Source organism: Papaver somniferum, chromosome 4 (assembly GCF_003573695.1).
Source record: "Papaver somniferum cultivar HN1 chromosome 4, ASM357369v1, whole genome shotgun sequence".
Classification (NCBI taxonomy): domain Eukaryota; kingdom Viridiplantae; phylum Streptophyta; class Magnoliopsida; order Ranunculales; family Papaveraceae; genus Papaver; species Papaver somniferum.
The window spans coordinates 158,392,733-158,415,324 of record NC_039361.1 but is presented as its reverse complement, the minus strand read 5'-3'; the positions used below and the strand labels follow the sequence as shown (position 1 = coordinate 158,415,324).

Here is a 22,592-nt window from a genome sequence, read left to right as displayed (position 1 = left end):
TGTGAATGTGTAAATAGAAGTTACACATGCATATGACAAGTGCAATCAAAAGTTACACATCCTTATGACATGTGTAATGCAAAGTTACACTTGTATATATATGCAGAAAATAGACATCAAAAAGAAAACACAAAAAAAATACATGTATTACTTTAATATTCATTTACAACAATTTTTTAGCATGTGTAACTAGAATTTACACACATCTGTCTAGTGTAATTGAGAGTTACATATGTGTCTATCTAGTGTAATTGAGAGTTACACATGCATCTGACTTGTGTATTCAGCGTCAACTCCAGTTCCAGCGAGATCATTACCACGTTTAAGCAATTAGCTTTTATGAAGTTATCTGAAACCTGAAATATAACAACAAGCAATCAGTATTTATAAGATCAAAATGAACAGTACATACAACAATGTATATTCAGTTTCACAAGCATCTGACTAGAGTAACTAGTAGTTACACATGCATCTGAATTGTGTAACTGAGAGTTACACATGCATATAACATGTGTAACTAGGAGATACACATGCATATGGCTTGTGTAACTAGGAGTTACACCTGCATATGGAATATGCCATTTACCATGAACTTGCAAGCCTAAGTTACCTAAAGCAAAGTATGTGTAAGTAAAGGTTACACATCTAATTAGCATGTGTAACTAGAAATTACACATCTATTTAGCTTGTGTAACTAGAAGTTACACATCTAATTAGCATGTGTAACTGAAATTTACACATCTATTTAGCTTGTGTAACTAAAAATTACACATTCATACCAAAACACCACCACTAAGACAAGCAGAATGTAAAGTAGATCCAACTTACAATGTCTAACACAGCTCTAACATCCATACCAAACCTCTCAGCTTCATACCAAAACACCACCACTAACTCCAAATACAAATTATCTTCCAAATCTGATCCAGTACCACCACTGCCTCCTCATCCTCCTCCAAAACCTGCACCTCCACCATCAACACCACCACAAGTGTTGATTTTCCTGTAAAAGAAACATAAAAATATCAGCCAAACTAATCATTGTATACACAAACTAGTCTAGATGCAAAAGCAATACTGCCAGCCTCCAAAAGTCATAAAACAAGCATGTATAATCAACTAACTAAACAAGCATGTGTAAGTCCCAACATCTACAGATGTTTTAACAATCAGATTTCATCTTATCATCTACAGATACAAGTCAATAACTGAATCCATTGTAATCATGAGAGTTCATCGTTTTTAGATGATTGAATTCAACTAGTATTACCAAGAAATTGAACCTAAAACAACAACATCAACAACATCAACAACAATCTAAACGTACCTAGATTCAAAATTCATTGATTCCATAAAAATTATATTTTTCTACTCTGACCTGAATAGAACAACCAAAACAAGAATCAAAACCTAATCAAACTAAATAAGAAAATAGAACTACTAAATGAGTCAATCATATTGAATCAAAACAAAAACGTTACCTGAAGTAGCTTCAAAAGAACAAATTGGAATAAATTGATTGATTCAAATTGGAGTCACCACAATATCACCAACTGAAACCTGAATCATTCAAATTGGAGTTCTTATACAAGATGACAAGTACTACCTAGGTTTAATCATGAATAAGTTGTTTCCAAGCATTAAAAACCTTCAGCTGTTGTATTCAATCAGTATGTGTAAGTAAAAGTTACACATCTAATTAGCATGTGTAACTAGAAGTTACACATCTATTTAGCTTGTGTAACTAGAAGTTACACATCCACTTAGCTTGTGTAACTGAAAGTTACACATCCATAATAAAGCACAAACGGGAGCTAATACCAGCAGATTAATGAGGATAATCGGACATACCTGTATGAATTGAACATATCAACAGCACCTTGGAGATCAAAAGCCCATGTTTCATGGTCCCCAGATTTCATAAGGTTATTGCCAACCCACTCGGAACCTTGGAGATCAAAAGCCCATGTTTCATGGTCCCCAGATTTCATAAGGTTATTGCCAACCCACTCGGAAAGTGATTTGAAGAACCCAAGCTCCATCATGTAATCTACAAGCCACCTGAGTTTTAGAAACATAATATGACATGTTAGATAGTTGATCTACTAACGTCAATTCTCTTACGAAGGTATGATTTTCCATGAAAAAAGAAAACACTTCCAAATGTGTTGTTCACCGGCAGTTCATGAACTCCAAAAATCGTCCACCTTTACAGTGGATCCATATATATAGTAGCGTAGTTGAATGTATATATCAACTTCCCAATTGCACAAATGAAAACTGTAGTATACATACAGCTTCCAAAACAAAAAGCCAATAACCGCAAACAAACTTAAATTCTAATCCCCAGAGGTTTTGGAACTACGAAAATCGTTTTTCAACTCCTTTGCCCTTTTCATACATACAGCTTTAGATTTACCTGGAACAGCAACTGCAATTTTCTCCCATCTCGTTGCAACATCCTTTGGAAATGCTTTTAAAGCATTAAGAAGAGCAACATCTTCAGCAGAAGTCCAATTTGAATTTTCTTTCTTGTCATCATTAATCAATTCGAAATCCCCATTTGATTCTTCCACCAATCTCTTATCTAATGGTTTTCTCTGTTTCAAAAACTGAGAAAATGAATCCCCATTACCTACTTTCCTTTCTGATAATGATTTCCCCATTTTAATCACACTTTCTAATCCATGCCTACCTTGAAAAGCTTCAGTAATCAATTCCCATCGTTTTGGTTCTCCAACTGGATGTTTCAAAATCTGTTTCTTCAACATCTCAAAATCCTCTTCCACCCATTCTTTCTCTTCATAAACCACATCAGTAGTATTATTCGTATTCATCTTCAATTTCTCAGAACTCTTGGCATTAACATCCCTGAGATCGTCATTTTTCTTAACTGTTTGGTGTTGTTTCCGATTAAATCCTCTTCTCTTATCCCCGGTTTGATCCGCCTCATCCTCTTCATTTAGTGGTTCGAGGATTTGACCTTGACCAACACGAATATCACCAGCAGTGATTGAATTAGGAGCAAATGGACCAACAATTAGAGAAAGAGAAAACCAAAATACAATGAATTTTAGGGTTTCAGATTCAAAAACAAAGATTGATGTAATAATAAGAATTACAGAGATGATGATGCATGAAACTGCAAGGGTTTTGTTTACTTTAAAGTTTTCAGGTTCTGTTTCTGTTGATGCCTTGGATTGAAACATAAATCTGGAAGGTCTACTCTCTTCATCTAAAAACTCCATCGCTCCGAGATTTAGATGCAGAGAGAATGAGAGTTGGTGTATAGAAGAAGACTATATAGAAACCCCAAAAAATGGAAACAGTTTCCGGTTCGGATACCGTGTATGGATGCGGTTCTTAGATGAACCCGATGTTTGTTAGTCCGACTCTCTGTTGGTATTTATTACTACCGGGTTTCAACAGTCTTTCTCTTTTTTTCTTTCTTTGGTTCACCACCACCAACTTCTGTGTGTTCTAAGTAAAACCCTAAACCCTAATCCCAGATTAGAGGATAAAAATGGGGATACCAGCATTTTATAGATGGTTATTTACGAAATACCCATTATCAGTTGTTGAAGTTCTTGAAGAAGTACCTGGTGTTGTTAATGGTGAAAAAATTCCACTTGATACTAGTAAACGTAACCCTAATGGTGTTGAGTTTGATAACCTGTATCTTGATATGAATGGAATTATTCATCCTTGTTTCCATCCTGAAGGCAGGGTATTATAATTTTTATCATCTCTTCCTGTTTCTCAGTTTATTTGTTTCTCTACTTTGAATTTTAATTTTAATGTTTAACTTTTCTGTATATATAGCCGCCTCCTGATACTTATGATGAAGTATTTAAAGATGTATTTCGATATATTGATCGAATTTTCTCGCTTGTTCGACCTCGCAAGATTCTCTATATGGCAATTGGTGAGATACACGATCTGTGAACTGTATCTTTGAATTTTTTGCACACTTTTCTTACATAAGCTTTTTCTTTGTTTCTGTTGGCTTCCTGTTGGAATAGACGGTGTTGCACCTCGAGCCAAAATGAATCAACAGAGGGCAAGGCGATTTAGGTCTTCAAAGGATGCGGCTGATGCTGTGAGTGGGTTTTTATTGTATTTTTTTTAATTTTGGTCAATAAGAAATGAATCTAAAGACTCTGGCAAAAACAAAGTGGTATAATCAGTGCTGGATTCAGTTTTTTAGCTCTTTTACGGAACAATCCAGTCCACCTATTCTATACTTATTTCTTCTACCAGTGACATACTAGTGAGTAGTGATTACTGTTTACCACTTAGAAGTCCTGCGCGGCTATTTTGAGAGTTGTTCATAACTGAGTTTTGTTAGGCTGCTGAGGAGAAGCTGAAACACGAGTACGAAAAAATGTTGCCTACATTGGAGCAAGCTAAGACACTTGATTCAAATGTAATCACACCTGGAACAGAGTTCATGGCTTCATTGACATCTGCTCTTCAATACTATATACATCTGAGGCTTAATTCAGATCCAGGGTGGCGGGGAATCAAGGTAAGTTTATATGCTTATTTTTGCCATTTTTATGTTGTTGTTCCCTTCCCATCTCCCGCAATATCCTTATTGGATTTGGATAAGATTCTGAATCCGAGTATACTGGTATTTTGAAGGTCATTCTTTCCGATGCTAGTGTGCCGGGTGAAGGGGAACACAAGATAATGTCATACATCCGCTTGCAAAGAAACCTACCGGGATATGATCCAAACACGCGGCATTGTTTGTATGGGCTGGTAAGCAAAGTAGATTCCTTTGTTCTTGTGTTTGAGATATATTAGCTAGCTGCCGCTGTGCTGCCTCTTAGTTAGTGTCATGATAGATTTTTGCACTACTCCTTCTTTCAGGATGCCGACTTAATCATGCTTGGTTTGGCTACACATGAAATACATTTTGCAATTCTCAGAGAGGTACTTGTGCCTGGAAGTACGAATTATTTTTATGGTTTTTTCCTTTTGGTGTTGGAGCGTCAAAAAATTCATTTGCTGAATTGATTTATGTCCTTGCACAGGATGTTCGTATGGACCAGAACAAATCGAAGCGGGGAGCAGAGGCGAAGTTGAAGCTTGAAGGCAAGGACGCAAATGATAACATCTCGAATCAGTGCTTTGTGGTACGTTTTGTTGTTCAAACGAAATACTGAATGTAAAGAATTTTTTATTCAGTCATCAACTCAAGTAGGTATCTTGATTTAGTAGGTACACATTATATGTAGTCTATGTATGACTGCATTAGCAAGCCAATTTGTTACTATATTTTAATGAGTATGGAGAGGTATTTCTAATGCTAAAATGGAGACTTGGAGACCAACAGTAGTCAGTAGGTACTTATTTCTAGGCGAAGCAATTCTGATTTCTACAGCTACTACAGAAAAAACCCTACAGAAATGAAAACGACAAAATTTTATCGGAGGAAAGCAGTAACTTTGTTAAAAACCCCATTCGGGAGATACAAGTGGTATTGATGAGGATGATGGTGGTGTTGAAGTTGTTATGACACAATGGTAGAGGTATTGGTACTTCCTTCTAGGTGAAGCAATTCCATTTTCTACTGCTACTACAGAAGAAATACAACACAGGAAAAAAACACAACAGAAATAAAAACAGAAACAAGAAAATTTACCGTGGGAAAGCATTAACTTTGTATAAAAAAACCATTTGGCAGAAATATACGAGTGTACTTGTAATGTTTGAGTGGTTGAAATAGTATGAGGATGATGGTGGTGTTGGAGTAGTTATGACACAGTAATAGAGGTATTATGTGGTAGGGACTGGAGTGGTGATGCTGAACTGGCGATTTCCATTGGTGAAGATGGCAGTGCCAATTGCTAGTGGCGGTGCCAGTAGTCTGTCATAAGTTGAACGCCTTAATTGTGTAATACATTTTACTCTCTATAATCAGAAGCGGAAACTCTGCCTGCCTTAAGTTGTAGAATAATTACCGTTAAAGTCATGTTGTACAAGATACTAAATTAACTTTCGATTTTATCTCAATCCCTCATTTGACTTTATTTGAACAATTTAACGAGTTGTACCATTCTCATTACAAGGTTGAGTTCTTTTAGTCTTAACCATTTTCTTACTCATTGGCACCACTATCTTGTTACGAGATATCATAACTGTATGTTCTATAATTAAACAATGAAGGTAGTGATTAGCTTACTAATACTGAGAAATCAGAGTTGCTGGCATGAGCAGTTTGATTGTAATTTTCGGGAGTTAATCGTGTTCCTTGACAGCCATATGGATATTGTGCTTACCTCATCTATCAGTTAGTTTCCACATGGAACGTAGATATTTTATGTGAACATTTACATGTTTTACAGGAATTTACATCCACTGAAAATCAAAATATCTATCATTTCCTGTGGTAATGATGTAATATTTTCACAATCACACCATACTTTTTGATTTTCTATGCCAGTTTCTCAACGTGTGGGTGCTCAGGGACTACCTGGTACATGACATGAAAATACCAGGTTCAGCAGTGAAGCAAGATATAGAGCGTCTGATCGATGATTTCGTCTTCATGTGTGTGTTTGTCGGAAATGATTTTCTACCCCATGTGCCATCGTTGGATATCTCAGAGGTTCGTCTTGGATTGTGCTCATTTTTTTGTAATAGACTACCATTTTTCGTGAATATAGTGTGATGATTAAGTGTATTACAAATTGAACTCTATTTGGGAATAGAGCCAGACCCAATCACAACTTGCACAAATGCTCATCTCATCACAAACAGCTGATTCTAAAGTCTGATTAGTGAGTAGATGATTGTATTGTGTTGTGAAATATAACACTTCTCTAATGACGCAGGGAGCGCTTGATCTACTAATGGATGTGTACAAAAAGGAATTTGTCAATATGGGTGGCCACCTTACCAACTCTTATGAGGTGCATATACCGCATATTTGATTTGAAGCAGAAGAGTGCAGAACCATTTTGTTTTTCAACCTTCTCTTTTTCCTTTCTCGAGCATCACTTTTATCTATTCTGTCACGTTAGTTCTTGGCCGAATTTATTGAAACATGTCGGTGATATGCCAGATCACAACCTTTAAAATTTTCGTTTTTCTGATTCTTGAAAGGCATGCAGACTGTTAAGAGAACAATTTTCTTCTTATTTTTCCATTAACATGGCTATACGATGTTGGCTAGTGTCTGGTTATGTTCTTGTCGTTCACTTGCTCAAATTTTGTAGTCCTGTAAAATCTGTTTTGGACGTAATATCATATTTTATTATGAATTGAGCTATAGGGTTACACAGACAAATGAAATTAGGAAACTAGGAACCACCATCAGAAACTTTTAGTAGTGAAGATAGGGGTTCAAGAATGGTAAGACCATCCTCTCTCTTACTGTTCATCCCAGCTTATGTGATTAGGTTCCGCATTCTTGAAACATAACAGGTTTTTCCTTTAGTGACATACATCAAAGACCGTATTTTGTGGCTTTCAGATCTAAGTATATTTTTGTGCTACATTTTGGGTTTGTGAGCTAATATCTTACTTAAACCTGATACTACTTCCCTGGTCACTGGATGTGGGCTCAACCTCGCCCCTTAGTATTTTTTTAGTTGAACTTTGGGTAGCTTAGCGTCACCTTTTCATATTTTGACACTCATGCTTCTTTTCGGGTTTGTTTATGCTTAAGAATTCTACATTCTGAGTATCATTGCTTTCATGTGCTTGCACATTATCTTTGCCATTTTTTGAGCCACCTCTTGAGTGCAGTTGCTCTCATGTGTTCCAGATCCATAGTAGATAATCTTTATCATCTTTGGGTTAGCCACCACATACTTCTGCATTGTACCGTACATAAAGACATATGTAATCTTTCTGGTGTTCTAGTTTGGGATTGGCAATTCTCTTCCTTTCCATTATACACATATTAAACAATTTTATTTGTAGGTTAACTTGAAACGCGTTGAGCACTTCTTGCAAATGGCTGGGCTGAATGAAAATGCCATCTTCAGAAAACGTAGCCAGGTTCTATATTTTCTTATATTTTTTGAATTCAAGAATTGGCGCATAAAACATATTAACTTACCCATGCAGTTGATATTTTCTTTTGTTCTATTCTGCTACAAATATTGAACCATTTCTAACTCATCTTGGGAAGTTTCTGAACAATGACATTCAGTCCATGACTACCCTTGAGAGAATATTGGTTATAAGTGATAACTTGTCATGCATGTACAGTTGTGCTATGCCAAATTCTATTGAGTGTTCCGTATTTTCTTTTGTATTATTTCTTTAGTGAATCTTTGGTCTTTTACCTCGCCTTTCATGAGTCTCTTAGCACTGATCTAGAAACAAAATCTTAACTGTACTTTTTGTTCCATTGTACTGAAGTTGGTCCAGAAATAACTTGGCTATGATGATCAGGTAGAAAAAGAAAAACGTCAATTCTTTAAGGATATTCCGGGTGTAAACCGCGGTGGCTTTAAAGGCACACATAGGCTTCCTGAGCAAAAGAAGAATCCTAAAGCTTTCTGGGAATTCCTTGAGCATAGCTCAAAGACAGTTTCTGCTACATTAGGAAATGTGAGTATTTGGTGAATGTTTGGGCTTCAAGTGGAGTTTTCCTTATCTGATGCTCTATAGATTTGTCAGTCATGGTATGTACTCGATCTGACAAATATAAATTGGTAACTACTCGCTTGATTCAGTCTGGTGCAGAGGAGGTTCCACCCCCCATCATTACTACAGCATCTAACGGCACACTGGCGGTAGTTGACAATGTTTGATTTCTCACCCCTTCTCTTTTATTCTTATTAAAGTTTAATCAAGGTTCCACCAACTTAGATGTTTCAATTCTTTAGCCTTGGTTGTTTCCATATACACTCTTTTCTTCTTGTTAAGACACTGTTTCTTTTTCAGGTGAAATTAAAGCAAGTTTCTTTTTCATCTTATGTATAACTGACATTGTTAGCTTCATCATTCATCCTACAAGATAATCAGCGTGACAATTAAAACTGATAGCCACGTTTTTATTTAGTCTGGTGTAGAAGAGGCTCGGACCCACATCACTGCTTCAGCTGCTCCAGCATCTAGTGGCATAAGCGCATTTGTTGACAATGTCTGTTATCTTTACCTTTTCATTCTTACTGAAATTTTAAGTTGCTAATCATGGTTTTGTTTTAGACTTTTCATCTCTTTACCCTAAGTGGTTCTCACCTGCATTCCTTTCTCTTTCAACGATGCTAATGCTTCTTCGTCTCAGAAATCAAAATGTATAAAGATGATATTTTAAAAAGTAGTATGAAGATTGAGAACCTTGTCAAAAAAAAAAGTATACTGTATATCAACTAATGCAGCAGCTTTCTTTTACATTGTTCTTGCAATCTTGTGTTGCCAGTAGTGATTTACTGTATTGGGCATGGTATTTGGATATGATAGGTTAAACTGGGAGAAGAGGGCTGGAAGAAGAGATACTATGCTGAGAAATTTGAAGCTGATACTCCAGATGAGATGGAGAAGTTTCAAATGCATGCAGTAAGTAAATTTGAATTCTTGAACACCGCATTAATTTGAATTATTCAAGGTTCTTCTTTCCCGCTGTGGTTGTAATATTATTCCATCCCGGTAAAGGTTTCTGGTAGCATGGGTCATATTCAGTTTATTACTTGTTTTCTTCTCACATTGGTTTTTGCCTCTGGAAACATACACGATGCATCCATTTCTTTTGACCCCCCTGAAATTTACATTCTTAGAATATACAGGGCCCCTTCTGGTAGAATACAGTCTCCAGTTTCTGTTTGTATACATCATACCTATATTATTGACACTAAAAAAACATACTTGATGTTGATATGCAATTCTTTGAGTGGTTTCCCAACAAAAAAATAAATAATTCAATCTGCAGGTACTGAAATATATTGAGGGGATCTGTTGGGTCATGCATTACTACTACCAAGGAGTTTGCTCCTGGCAATGGTGAGGGCAGATATCTTCACTTTATAATTTTAGAAAACTTGTTGTTTCTTGGTTCTCGCTTCTTATGTTGAACTTCACGATGATTGTTAGTTTTTGAGCATATTAAATACCCCACCCAAATGGTTAGGATGGGCCTTTATGATGAACAAGGTTGTTTTGATCATCTTTATAGTTTGTCCATGATTTTTTTCCTCTCTACCATGAGTCGGTCAAAATTGACTACAAAACTGTATACCCCAGGTTTTATCCATACCACTATGCTCCATTTGCTTCTGATTTTCATGGTTTGGAACAATTAGAGATCCACTTTACGCTCGGGGAGCCCTTCAAGCCATTGAATCAGTTGATGGCTGTTTTGCCTGCAGCAAGGTATGCTGTTAAGATTATCTTTTTCCTTGGTGATCTGATCTCTCAGTATGATGACTGATCCAAATTATTCACACCTGCAGCTCGCATGCGCTCCCCGTGCTTTACAGAAAATTGATGACAGATTCAACATCACCTATTTTGGATTTTTACCCAGAAGGTAGGATATTATTGCCAACAGCCTGTGTTAGTTTTTTCACAGTAACAAATTTTTCTCCTAACTAGAAAGAAGCAACTTCTGTTGCAGATTTTGAGCTCGATATGAATGGGAAACGCTTTGCATGGCAGGTAAATTTTGCTTGTTCTAGTGTCGTAATATGACAGAGCCAAGTAGCTTACTCTTAAACTAATTCTTTTTGTTTGTGTTCTTTGCTGTGGTAGCTTGCATGTGTTTTCGGTTCCATGATGTAATTAATGTTATTAGCAGGGATTGATACTAAACATGCATATGTAATTGAGTAGCCATTTTTATGTTTTTTTTTTGTTAACTGTACAGGCTGTTTGTAAATTGCCATTTATAAAAGAATCTCGCCTGCTGGCGGAGATTGCAAAGGTGGAGCATTCCTTAACAGTAAGTAAAATTTTGTGAATGTTTGTTGAGCAGATTCTTTTTTAGAAGTTACCATCTATTCTCTGAGGTTTTGGAATGACAGAGTTTCTTGTTCTAGGAAGAAGAAAAGAGGAGAAACAGAGTGGGTTTGGATGGGCTATTTTTCCACATTTCACATCCTTTGGCGAACAGTGTTTTTTCATTTTGTAAGAATATGAAGGATCACCCAAAATTATCAATGGCCAAGGTCAAACGGAGAATCAATCCGGGTTTCAGGTTCGGATAGCTTGTAAAATCTTGTACTGCAGATTTAATACGTTCATATCTTCAATAGATTAAGGTTTAGAATCTCGTCATGTCTAAATGGTTGCTAGTAGAAGCTGAAGGAAAAATTTGATATAGGGTGCTTTATGGGCTATTGAAGGACAGCCTCAGTTAGGTAGTATTATCACCCATCCGTGGGTAATCACTGATGGTGATAAAAAGTTAAAAAACCCTACAAATATGAGTTATACATACCACCTTTGTAATTCCTGAATTTCAGTTCATGTTACTTTCTTCTTCCGACTTAGTGCTTAGCAATGTCATATGACAGCGGAGGGATGAATGGGTACATGTATATATCTGCTGAACCTGTTCAGAAGCCTGAAATCTGCTCGCCAGTTGAGGACATGGATATTATAAAATCAAATAAAGTCATGTAAGTTACACATCTGATCCTATTTTGACGTTCCTAACCTGATTGGGACAATACATCATCATCATCGTCTTATATCCACAGTCTTGTTTGTCTTTTGATCTCCACAGAGCTGTCTTTTATAAACTGCCACCTCGTCACCCTCACATCGCAAGGCCACCAGAAGGGGCGGTCATCCCTAGGAAGGTATACAGTGACATTTTCCTTAATTAGTGGCTGCTTTGTTAACTAATCCAATGATAACAAATATAACATGATTTGTTTCAACTTTACTAATTGATTCAGCTCTTGAAATCTCTATCAACCAATGTATTATCCTGTAACCTTCTTTTTCGATTCTTTGGCTCATCAAGATTGTGCGAAGGAAAGATATTTTGTTATCGGGAAAGTTATGGCACGAGAAGTCCAGCATCTTTGGATGTGATTCTGAAAGGTAATCAACTATCACTTATGATCCCAGAGAAATATGTTCTATCTATGTCTTTCAACATTTCCATTTTCTTATTCGCTTCACCATCAATGCTGGGTTCAAAGTACCCGACCTGTTTGTTTGATTGCTTTATGTAAATTTCTGCTAATGAATATGTTATATTTTCAACCTACTGTGTGCAGTTCCACAGTGAAGTCTATTTCAGGAAATCTTTTGGGAGAGTTGTCTCATAGACTCATATTGAGTTATTATGAACGGGACGTGAAAGAATTAACTCTCTCATGTGTTACTGAGCCGAAAGTTCAGGTGACCAAGCAAGGGGTGAAGAGGGAGCGTCAACAAAGTGGGGCTTCTATCCCATGTAAAAAAATGAGCTTGATAAAGACCGTCCCTGAGAAGAATATAATGGAGATCTGTGAGGGTCCAGAAGTCAGATCTATGAAATATGATGGCGATGTTACTACTGCTACAGTTGCCACCCCATGTGAAAAAAGCTCGAAAGAAACAGCTTGTGAAAAGACCAAAGAGAATAGTGAGACTGTCAACAGAATAGGGAAAAGGAAACGGAATGGACATGCTGAGCGCCTTAAAAAGTGGAAACTAAATCAGAAGGCAACCACAGATCTTAATGACAGTTTAAGTACCAGCAAAGCTGGGAAAAGGGAACGGCGTGAAAAAGATGGTGAGCACCTGAAAAAGAAGACAACCCCGAAACTTGTTGGTCATGTTAGAGTCAACAACGCAGGGAAAAGGGATCAGAGTGAAAAAGATGCCGAGGGCCTGAAAAAGAGGAAACTCAAGCAGAAGACAATCCCAGAACTTGATGGTAATGTTACTACGACTACTGATGCTGCTGCTGCTGCAACAGTTATCGCCCCATGTCAAACAGGTTCGAAAGAAACCGCCTGTGAAAAGATCAAAGAGAACAGTAAGAGCGTCAATAAAGCAGGGAAAAGGAAACATTGTGATAAAAATTCCAAGCGCCTGAAAAAGCGGAAACTAGAAGACAACCCCAGAACTTGATGGTAGTGTTACCTTTAATGCCACAGGTTCTGCTCCATGTCTGACGAGCTCTAAAGACACGTCTTCTGAGAAGATATCAGAGAATGGTGATATTACCATGGCGAGCAACAACAAGGCAGGGAACAGCAATAAAAACGCTCTATAGGATGCATAAAAGAGTGGAATGATAAAAAAGAAAGGAGGACAACCTCTCATTTAGAAGGCCAAACTCTGGTGTAAAAGATTACCTGCAAGTAAAGAAGAGATGAACAACACCTTGCTCAGAAAGCAAATTTTCGTGCTAGATTTGAAGTTTTCTAGTTATTTGTTGTATTGGTACTATAGTCTGAATCCACTTGAAGTTTTCTAGTTGTTATTTGTTGTATTGGTACTATAATCTGAATCCACCCAATTTTGTGCGTCTAAAGTAATATAGACACTAGGAGCTTCGATCAATCATGGGGTGTCCCCCTTAGTAACATCTACCTCTCCGTCCTCATTTTCATTTGCAATTAATCTGAGGTATTCAGCATCAACAGCAATTTTCACTAGAATCTCTGATTTTTAGATTACTCAATTGGTTACACAGCTCATGCTATATATAGAGGTCAATATTCTTAACATAGGAAAGACCTATAAACTAAGAAATAATATATTGTAAATAAAGTGAGTATCTATCTTATAAAATGCAACACTCCCCCTCAAGTTGGTGCATAGATATTACACATGCCCAACTTTCCCAGAAAACTGAAGTACTGCTTACTCGATACTGAGTAAGGATGTCATCGAGCTGATCTTCAGAACAAATCGGTGGCAACTCAATAATCTTCTTGTCCAGCTTCTCTTTGATGAAAAATCTATCAACCTCCACATGTTTAGTACGATCATGGTGTACATGATTATATGCAATATCACGTGCAACTTTATTATCACAATACAAAAGAATTGGTTCCTTGGGAAGAAATCCACAAATCCTTGAGAAGAAACTTTAACCACAAAGTTTCACAGATACCATTCGCCAAACCTCTAAACTCAACCTCAGCACTTGAACGTGAAACAACATTCTGTTTTTTGCTTCTCCATGTAACTAGGTTATTACCTCCCACAAAGGTAAAGTAGCCCACAGTAGAGCAACTGCCATCTATTTCTCCCGCATAGTCTGAATCTGTATATGCCACAATTCTTTGACAATCTTCATTTTTAGAAAATAAAATCCATTTTCAAGGAGCAGGCTTCTAATACCGCAAGATACGTATAACTGCATCCATGTGTTGCTCTCCTGGATTGTGCATAAATTGGCTAACAACACTAAGTGCATAAGCAAGATCTGGCCTCGTGTGAGATAGATATATACATCAATCTTCCCACAAATCTTTGATATCTTCCTTTATCAACAAGTACTTGATCAGGCTCAATACATAGTTTCACCCTTTCTTCCATAGGTGTATGAACTGGTTGACATGCTGACATGCCTACTTCTTGTAATAAATCAAGGATATATTTTCTATTTGACAAGAAAATTCCCTTACTAGATCGAGATACTTCAATCCCAAGGAAATATTTTGGCGAGCCAAGGTCTTTCATTTGAAATTCCATAGACTTGGTAAATCTTCTAATCCATGCTCTTGGAGATTGTTTCGTCCACACAATGATTTATTTAACTTACATACCTTTTTATTATGGGATGAAGAAATAGGAATACCTGGCGGAAGCTCCATGTACAGTTCTTCAGATAATTCACCATGCAAAAAGGTATTTTTTACATCGAACTGCTGTAAAGGCCAGTCTAAGTTTGCAGAGAGAGATAACAATACTCGCACTGTATTGATTTTAGCTACAGGAGCAAAGTTTCAGTATAATCTATCCCATAAGTTTCATTGTATCCCTTAGCAACTAATCTTGCTTTATAGAGTTCACTCTTACCATTTGAATTGTATTTAATTGTGAAGACCCAACGACACCCCACAATCTTTCTTCCTTCTGGACAATCAACATAATCCCAAGTACCATTTTTCTATTAAGCATCTCTCTTCTTCTTCCATAGTTTCCTTCCATTTTGGATGAGCTAATGCTTCCTGCACATTGTTAGGAATAAAAACAGTTGATAATTGATTCACAAATTCCTTATTTGATTCAGACAAACGGTGGGTAGAGACATGATGGCTCATAGGGGACTTGACCTTATTAGAGATTCTGGTTCATATGTGGGTTTACAAATACCTCTGTTTATACGCTGCGGAAGCTGTTTTCTTGATGATTCAGGAACAACCTGGGCAGACGATTGGTTAGGTGTATCGTCTTCTTGAAGTACTGTAGACTATGGAATTTCTTCTCTTAGAACTTCTAGAATTTCTTCTCTTGGAACTTCTTCTTGAATTTCAGTATTATGATCTGATACTGTATTTCCTGATTCTGTTTCTTCTCTAGAAACTTCTTCATCTCTTAAAATTTATTCATCAGCAGATTGACTGTATATCATCAGGGCCGATAATAACATATACACCAGTATCAGATATATCTTCATCATACTTAAGAGTCTGAATTTCCTTGTGGTACTCCCCCTGAATTTCAGAGTCACATGAAAAATACATGAAATCTTCATGAAATACAACATCCAAAGTAACAAACCTTATTTTGGTTGGATTATGATAACAACAATATTCCTTTTTTGTTGTTTCATATCCTACAGATACACATTTCAAAGCTCAAGGATCCGACTTATCACGTTGACTCTTGTATAGATGTACAAAATCTACACAACCAAACACCGAGGTAGTAAATTTGGAACAGTTTGGAGCGACAACTACTTCAGTAAGAGCCTGATCTAGTGTCGAGTATTTCTAACACATGGACGTATGTACGTAATAACCAAAGTCAGGTCATGGGTGCACAAGTGACAAATTCAGTCACAATGGCCAAATTAGGCATACACCCCGCATAGGTACTATCTCTGATACCAAATCCAAGTAATATAGCTTCCCACGCTTAACACCATAACCAATCGTTTGCCTTGTTTTGATGTCCTTAAATACACAAGAGTCAGGCCAAAAAATTACCACACAATATAAAGTATTAGTTATTTCGGAAACTGATAACATATTATAATCTAAGGTGGGAACTACCAAGATATAATATAAGTTCAAAGTTTCAGTGAGGGATACTGATCCTTCACCAGTAATTGGAGCTTGTGAGCCATTTGCAGTGGAGCCTGTTTTTTGTAAGGATGGTTTAATGGATGAAATTTGTCTGGAATCAAATATCATATGGTTTGTAGCACCAGAATCAACTATCCATGAATTATTAGAAATAAATGAAGATATATTTAATATCTTACCATCATTACCTACTCTTGCAACTGATGCAGATGTTACCATATAATTTTTTCCTTTCTTTGTTGAAGCCGAAGCAGCATTAGAATTCCTCTTTGACTCCTTGTTCCTCTCGAGATGTTGATCCCACCATTCTGGATATCCAACCAGTCAAAACAAATGTTTCTTGTATGTCCAGTTTGATTACAGTGGGTACACTTGAGTGTATACTTGTCCACCTCATTTGAATATCTCTGAAAGGGTCCCTTTTGATTGTACCAGTTCCGAGTTACCATAGCAGAAGGTTCAATTTCTTCTGATTCTTTAATCATCGTTGTACGTCGAACAGATTCACCGCGAACAAGTGCATAACATAATTCCAATTCAGGAGTATGGTCATTTCTCAAGATTTCACCACGGATCAGCTCAAAACTTTCATCTAACTTAGCAAGGAAGATATGTACCATTAGCCGCTAAATTGATTTTTTTCATAGGTTTCAATATCAGTTGTATTCTCCATAACCACTTTATCACGATGATCCAAATCTCCAAAGATTTCAGTTAGCGCTCCGTAATAAATAGAGAGTGCCTTGCCATTTTGTTTCGCAGAAAACGCTCGTTGATTCAGAGAAAATACATGTAGTTCATCATCTCCATCATTAAAGGCTTTATATAGTGCTTCCCAAATATCTCGAGCAGTCAAGGTAGTCAATATCATTTGTACATGCCGATATTACAGGTTATTATCGGATATCGGAAAATACCTATACGATATCGAAAATATCGGCGATACAAAGACGAAATGATATTATCGGTTGTACAGGCCGGTACAGACCGATATATCGGTTTTACTTGTACACCGATAATATCGGTTTCGTGAATAAATTTTTCATCAACATGCATCTAGTCTTTACAGACAAGTACAATGTCAATTGGAGAAGGTAAAAATCCCTAATATATTTATGATATAAAATCAATGACTATATGGTAGGATATAAGATGGAAACCATATTTCGATTGCAAGGCAGAGAAAGATAAAAGATAAATATGAAGGATAAAAAAAAGATTTATTGGCATAATTGGACAACAATCACAACGTTACCACCTTGTATTTTGTAAATTTGAGATATGTATATGATTCTTATTATTTTTTACTATCGTTTTATAATTATTTGAAATTCTATATTAAATGATGTATCGCCTGTAAAAATAGATATTATCATTTGTATAAGTGTATAGGACCCGACCGATACGATACCGATACACGATATTAACTACCTTGCGAGCAGTAAGTAATCGAATATATATCTTCATGATTTCTGGTGACATGGACATCAACAACCATGTCTTGACTTTTTGGTCATCTATGTGCCACTTTTCATATCTCTCGTCTTCTTCAGTAGTTTTTTTTGTCTTTCCTAGAATAAAAGAACTTTTTTCTTTCTCAGCGATATGCATCTCCATGATTTATGACTATAAATCATAGTTGATTTCATCAAGAACAATCCCTGCCTTGAATGTTGCACCTTCAGATTGAACTATAATGGGGGTAGAGTTGTTAGATATTTTTATCTTCTCTTTATGTCTTAGTTTGCCAGATTTCTTATATAATACTGAACCACTGACCATGATTTAAGAACCCTAGATCTGTGATACCAAGTTCAAATATAAAGATATAAAGAATCTCTGATTTTTAGATTACTCAATTGGTTACACAGCTCATGGTATATATATAGCTCAATATTCTTAATATAGGAAATACCTATAAACTAGGAAATAATATATTATAAATATGGTGATTATCTATCCTATAGAATGCAACAGCTTCAGCCACTTGCATTAGAATTGGGGCGACAACAGTTGCAAGCAGATTTGGACTTCGGAAATTGGGGATCTTGCCATTCTATCCTTTCTCCGAAGTTACTTATTCTTTTAATTTATCATCTTGATTTCTTAAAAATAGCTTTTATAGAGACCATTGTTTGCATTCCCAAAATATATACGGCAGTATTTACTTTTCTCTTTTAAATTTAAATGAGGTTTAATACATATTCATCCATCTGAATTTTGTTTTGAATCCTTGATTCACGTCACTCTTCCTACTGAATAAGTTAATAGCTTGTTTGGCTTAACAATGAGCCACATGAAGAAATTCTCTATGGGCATTGGTGCACTTCCAACTATCAAGTATTCAGCTCTATAAAGTTTCTTAAAGTCCATTTTCTCGCATTCCCATTTCATTCAGAGTTGCAACCACATTTATCTAGTTACCTTCTGGATGTAAACTAGATGTCGGGCTCTAGCCTGCAAAACTTCCTCAAGAAAAGCCCTTGCCCTTGCCTCAACACTCACTAAGTGTAGTTGCACAAGACCCTACAACCAAACCCAAAGAGAGATCTAATGACCACACCGTATAGGACTTTATAGAGGTAACAAACAATAATAAGTAAACCGCATGTAAGGAAATATGAACACAAGGAGTTAACGTGGTTCGGTCGTTTCAAGACCTACATCTGCCAGAAGGAGAGTATATTTTATTAATGTTGTTACGAGGTCTTACCCTTTCGATCAAACTCTACAAGAGTAAACTCTCTTCTCTCTCGCTACTTCACTTCCCACTTCAATGTTCTCTCAAACTGGCTCTTTTTAATCGTATCACGTTCCTTTATGCAAGCCAAATAATTATAGACATAAAGGGATTACAAGATATGTTGGGGTTTCTGATATTCTGACGCATCGTACTTTCTTCTACAGTTCTAGCCCTGCGTTAAATGCGATGTCTTTGGTTTAAACTTGGTCATCAGATGGTTTGAATGCCATTCCACGCGTCACCTCAGAGTTGAGGCGGTGGATATCTTGGTTCTGGTGTAATCAGCTTTTGGACCTCATTCGTCGTAATATCGACTTCCTTTAAGCAATTTTGAACTAACTTTTCCAATGCAACTTCTCCTTTTTAAGGAAAATTATCATCTATTTATTTATCTCACGTCTGCCTTCTGAAATGTGTCTACGTAGCCATATTTTTCTCCCATCATAGTTTGCTCCTTTTCGTTTCGTCTTCCCAACAGGTATGATCGGAAGAAAATTAGGTTTTTACTTTTCAACCGTCGCTATGTCCCGAATATCACGCTACGTCTTTACTTTATGACTTGTTTCACCAGTGATGTCGGTTTTATATACTTACACTCTTTTTACACTCTGTTATTTATTTATATGAAAAAAACGGTTTAGTCCAAAAAATCTCCAAAATTACGGATTAGTCCAGCACTAGTCGACCCGGTACAGATTAGTCCAGAATTTATCTAAAAATGTGTAAAGACACTGGTATCCTTCACACGAGTTTCACAAAGCACACGTGCGGCAAATGAAAAGAATTGTGTAACTGACACATTGAATATGCATGCGACACGTTCGATCAAAAAAAAAAACTGAAAAAAACAGAAAAATATATTAAATCATTTAGTCTAACCGAGAGAGAAGAAAATCAGAGAAGAAAGAAATCAAATTTTTAACCTAGCTGACAAAGAAAACACAAAATCAAAATCCTAAATCTTCATAATCAAACATCATTGATGAATGCAGTAGCAATAACATCATGGTAAATCCAAAAACAGTAGCTAAAAAGAGAAAAGCACAAGAATTACATGAAGTTTCAAGAACAATTGAAGTAGAAGAAACTCCAAAATCATCAGCACCTAAGACGAGACCAGAATCTTTAATCTTCATACAAGATCAATTTTTGAATTGCTTCTAAACGTTTTTAATCTTCATACAACTTTTTAAATTTCAGTTTCTAACTTTCTGTTTAAGACTTATCGCTAATATAAATACCTTGAATTAATATTTTTATTAGTTTTAATATTGATGTTTTGAATGTAGACTTGTGTCAGACTTGCAGGGTATATTACAGGTTAGGAAAAATGTTACAATAGAGTACATTATTGTGAACATGTACTGAAAGAGTATAAAATATTAAGGCGTACATCATTGTGCACATGTAGTGACAAAGTAGAAAATCTTAATAATTGAAGTGTTCAGGAAGGTGTACATAATGGTACACATGTCCTGACACTAATTATCCAGGCCTAGAAAATTGAAAAGACATTACTAAAAGTAAAAACCAAAAACATAGAATCTTTCAAAACAAAAATAACATAGTAAAAAGCATCAAGGAATGGGGCAGGTAGCTCTGTTGTGATGACTAAGGGTAAAACACTTTGTGCACATCATATCCCTCTTTTGCTTCTCCCAAGCACTCCTGATATGTTGTGTTCTTCGTCTACCAGGTGGAGGAACATGAATGGGAACAATAACCCTATCACTAGGATCATAAGCCTGCGGCTTGTCAAAATTTGGGATGGGGAAAATGATCTCCTGGTATGCCAAGTTGAACCATTTAGTGGTGAAATAATGGCTCAATAAATGAATAGATCTCCTCCCTCGTAGCTTGAATGGCAGCACAAGCATGTACACAAGAAAAACCATTAACTCGCCACCTGTGACACATACAAGTTTTCTGCAAAAGATATACACAATGAGACCTGGGAGAATGGACTTTGTACAATCTTTCCCCAGAATCACTAACCATCAAAATACAATCAATGTTGACGTTTTCCTTTAGTAACTCCTCATATATGGGAGTGAGCCTAGTGTTGAAATTTTCTAGACCTTCTACCCTTCTCTCAGCATTCTTCTTCATAATCTTCAAACTAAAATAATAAAAACACAAAACATAAATAAAAAAATGATCTAGAAAGAAGACCTATAAATATGTGTACAACAATGTACACGTTAAGGAAACCCATGTGTACAAAAATGTACACACGGTTGCAGAATGACAGATAAAACATGTGTACAAGAATGTACACATTAAGCAAATCCATGTGTACAACATTGTATACAAATAAACATGTGTACGAAGGTGTACACATTAAAAAAAACAAATGAATGAAACACTAAACACCGAACTCAGCATATCGCATCGACCTCAAAATTCACATAGCTATTAGGATTAGTTTCCTCAATGATTTTGATATACCAAACTAAATCATTGTACGACTTCTCGTCGTCGCCAAATTGTTGTTCAAATACGACTTCTCTCCCTCTACGGGCAGGGTGATACTTAATATTTGATCCAGAAGTCTTCTTAAAAAGTGAAATGATCTGATTGGGTTTTAAACTAGGATCTCCCTTTATATTTTCAGCGATCAAATGCTTGACTAACTTGGTTATCACCGGAGGACTCTTCAACCTCAAACCAACACTACAGCTACAAAAAACAAAACATTAAAAAAATAAAATAATATTATGCACCAAAAAGTACACCTAAAGAAATCTTACATATACAAGGTGCACAATCATTTACACCTTAACTGTGGACATACATATGAAAAGCCTAGAATATGTAATGTGCACCACAATGTACACCTAAAAAGCCTACATACATAAGGTGCAAATCTATGCACACCACTACGAAAATCATACATAATGTGGACTAATATGAACATCACTCACCCGTGAAGAATATTAGTATCTTTCAGATAGAACCGAGAAATGTCACCATCCACAGGCCAAAAGTGAATCCTCCATGAACAACCATCTTCTTTCTACATAAGTACAACAAAATGAAGGAGAATAACTCTTACTTTCTTGATGGGATTTCTGAGGGTAAACTTTGCAAGGTCTGGAAAACCTTCTCAACTTCTCCATCACTCTCTTCAGGATTTACATCTCCAGGTACAGATTCCAGTACCCAAAGTTGTTCTGCATCAAGGAAGTGTAGAAAACTTCATTACATGGAAGGATGGACATACTGGGTTTATTAGCAATTGAAAGAAGCAAAGATCTCAAAAAAGGTTTTGTGTGTCCTTCTTCACATTTGTAACAATTTGTTTTAAAAACTGAGAATATGTAAATAAACATACTAAATGCCAGATCCAAATACTTCATCTACATTTCGTATCCTTAAATTACAAAATTAAACAACATCAATAAAACCAAACAACAGAAGCAATTCATCAAACATTTAGAACTCAAAAACAGAATTATCAGATGTTGGTGATACCGAATCTCCAGATGAAAATTATTACTATTAACAGCTTCTTCATTAGTTGTTTCCAAAGCAAAAGAAGAATCAGATTTTGAATCACCTGTGAATGACGATTAGTTGTTATCTTCTTTATTTCTGTTGTTGTTGAAGATCTTCATAGTTCCATTGTTGAACCTGCACAATAAGTAAGTCCTAAGGTTTAAAACATCATTACATACATGAAAAAC

At 36.2% G+C, this 22,592-nt stretch overlaps 2 protein-coding genes across 4 annotated transcripts; one reads left to right on the top strand and one right to left on the bottom strand.

The window, feature by feature from the left end:
* Positions 1-294: 294 nt before the first annotated feature.
* Positions 295-3,327, bottom strand: LOC113271726 (transcription factor MAMYB-like). 2 transcript variants are annotated; one of them, XM_026521631.1, is made up of 6 exons: positions 2,420-3,327; positions 1,852-2,061; positions 1,482-1,560; positions 1,328-1,378; positions 829-1,003; positions 295-356 (listed from the first exon to the last, which is right to left on the bottom strand). In XM_026521631.1, the coding sequence occupies exons 1-2, from the start codon at positions 3,246-3,248 to the stop codon at positions 2,051-2,053; spliced, it is 840 nt and encodes a 279-aa protein (XP_026377416.1). In that variant the 5' UTR covers positions 3,249-3,327; the 3' UTR covers positions 295-356; positions 829-1,003; positions 1,328-1,378; positions 1,482-1,560; positions 1,852-2,050. The 2 variants fall into 2 exon arrangements, with proteins under 2 accessions (XP_026377416.1, XP_026377417.1); XM_026521632.1 differs by lacking the exon at positions 1,328-1,378.
* Positions 3,328-3,393: 66 nt separating this feature from the next.
* LOC113271725 (5'-3' exoribonuclease 4-like) lies at positions 3,394-13,461 on the top strand. Of its 2 annotated transcripts, none has more exons than XM_026521629.1 (24): positions 3,394-3,727; positions 3,823-3,925; positions 4,023-4,099; positions 4,349-4,528; positions 4,645-4,764; positions 4,876-4,938; positions 5,040-5,141; positions 6,452-6,616; positions 6,843-6,920; positions 7,936-8,013; positions 8,413-8,571; positions 8,697-8,768; positions 9,026-9,106; positions 9,427-9,522; positions 9,893-9,963; positions 10,204-10,332; positions 10,413-10,489; positions 10,577-10,617; positions 10,826-10,900; positions 10,998-11,155; positions 11,475-11,579; positions 11,687-11,762; positions 11,930-12,009; positions 12,189-13,461. In XM_026521629.1, the coding sequence occupies exons 1-24, from the start codon at positions 3,524-3,526 to the stop codon at positions 13,027-13,029; spliced, it is 3,231 nt and encodes a 1,076-aa protein (XP_026377414.1). In that variant the 5' UTR covers positions 3,394-3,523; the 3' UTR covers positions 13,030-13,461. The 2 variants fall into 2 exon arrangements, with proteins under 2 accessions (XP_026377414.1, XP_026377415.1); XM_026521630.1 differs by having other exon boundaries at positions 3,548-3,722.
* Positions 13,462-22,592: the final 9,131 nt, after the last annotated feature.